The 1,785-nt window shown below is 35.1% G+C and overlaps 1 protein-coding gene across 1 annotated transcript in view; it reads right to left on the bottom strand.

The window, feature by feature from the left end:
- The window catches only part of cc2d1a (coiled-coil and C2 domain containing 1A), a 35,063-nt gene that overhangs the window by 27,956 nt on the left and 5,322 nt on the right, over positions 1 to 1,785 (bottom strand). The window contains exons 8-9 of the mRNA XM_014026859.1: positions 934 to 1,006; positions 292 to 384 (exon numbers count right to left, since the gene is read on the bottom strand). Coding sequence (XP_013882313.1) covers positions 292 to 384; positions 934 to 1,006 — 166 coding nt within the window. The remainder of the gene's footprint in view (positions 1 to 291; positions 385 to 933; positions 1,007 to 1,785) is intronic.

Genomic DNA, 1,785 nt, shown 5'->3' with positions numbered 1-1,785 from the left:
AGAATGCTTTGCGTGTAAATAAGATGGCTCTGTCCGTGTTAAAATATATTTTAAAACATTTACAAAACTAAACATTCTACAGTATTTTTACAGTCTTTATTTTACAGTTAAAATAAATGTTTATCAAATAAAGTTTAATGTTACAACTAATCGTGGATCCCTTTAATTCTTCCAAAATGTGCCTTGAAACTAGTTTGGATCATTATATAAAATAAAAAAGGTAAAACAAAAAGTATCACATTATAGAAAATATTTATAAAGTAAATATATAGGGAAACAAAAAAGCTTCACCTGTGGGTGCAGGAGCAGCAGGAGCAGCAGGAGCAGCAGGATTGGATGAAGCCTGCTGAGGAACGGGTGCAGAACATTTTTCTACCACATCTCCTGCAAGTTATCAGAGAAGTGTAAAGACTTTGTAACTCTTAACATGTCTGTGATGCACAAAAACAGATTTTGTATTACAAGGCAGAGAATCATTGAGAGAAACACACAACTGAGTCTGATTCAACAAGGACTTCCCACTAACAATGGGCTGCACAGTTAGTTTGTTGACTCACAGCAAGAAGGCCCATAGTTTGACACCTGGTTGGAGACTTTGAGAGGACTTTGCCGTTTCCTTTCAGTGTCCAAAAACATGAATGTTAGATTCAGTGGCAACTCTAAACTGTAAACTGTTTGTCTCATGTGGACCTGGGGTGTCCTATGTCCTGTCCTGGCTCAGACCCACCTCTGAAAACTGTCAAGTGCTTGAGTCGTGCACATGGCTGAAACTTGATCTGAGGGATTCAGGAACTTCTACAGATTATTTTACTTGTTTAAGAACGCCTTAATCAAATTTATTAAAAATTAATTTATGTCTGTCAAAAAAGAGTGGGAAAGTAGTCCCAAACGTTATTACAGTACAGTATCTGTAGTAGTATTTGTTGCACTCACCAGGAGGAGGAGGTAATGAGCTCAGCACTACTGCTTCTCCTCGGTCCACAGCCTCCAGCAGCGAGTCAAGCTTCTGCGCAGGGAAACATTTTGTTTGTTTGCTTTAGATAACAGATGAACTTCCTTCAGGACTACGCAACAGATTAGATCAGGGGTGGGCAATCCTGGTCCTCGAGGGCCGCAGCCCTGCATGTTGTACATTTTTTCCCTGCTCCAACACACCTGATTCTGTCACTGAACTACCTCTTCCAAGTTCTGCAGTATGGAGGACCGAAACTGACGTAATTAGAAATAAAAGCAGAAATAGATAAATGAACCTTTAAATAAATAAATACTGTATTTATTCATTTATAAAACTAGAAATTTAATCCTAAAAATCATCCATAAAATAGGGGGTCGTATTATACACGGGTTATTGGTGATTAGATTTTTTTATGCTTTTTAAGCTCAAAAATGATGATCGTATTATACTTGACATCGTATTATACATGAATAAATACGGTACATTTAAATGCACCAAACAAATTAAAAAGGAGAACTTTACCTTATGTTTTATAATTTGATTGACCTTCATATTTATTTTTCCAGCTTAGTTCCAATAAATTATATATTTTAACACATAATTTAAATTTTTTTTTAATTTCTATTTTACATAGTTATTACTTGTACATGCATTTGGGTCTCTTGAATGCTTAAAGTGGATTATTTTTTATAATTTTGTCCAACAAGTCTTTTTATTTCTATGTGTTGCATGCTTGCGCTGCCTTAAAGTTTAGTTAAAAATAAATGCACATGTAACGTTTTCTTCCTTGCCTTTGTTTTAAACTAAACTTTAAACTTTTAGCTAAACTG

The sequence above is a fragment of the Austrofundulus limnaeus genome, unplaced genomic scaffold (assembly GCF_001266775.1).
Source record: "Austrofundulus limnaeus strain Quisiro unplaced genomic scaffold, Austrofundulus_limnaeus-1.0 Scaffold597, whole genome shotgun sequence".
Lineage (NCBI taxonomy): Eukaryota > Metazoa > Chordata > Actinopteri > Cyprinodontiformes > Rivulidae > Austrofundulus > Austrofundulus limnaeus.
Note: the sequence above shows the minus strand (reverse complement) of the source record. Positions and strands in the feature narration are given on the sequence as shown.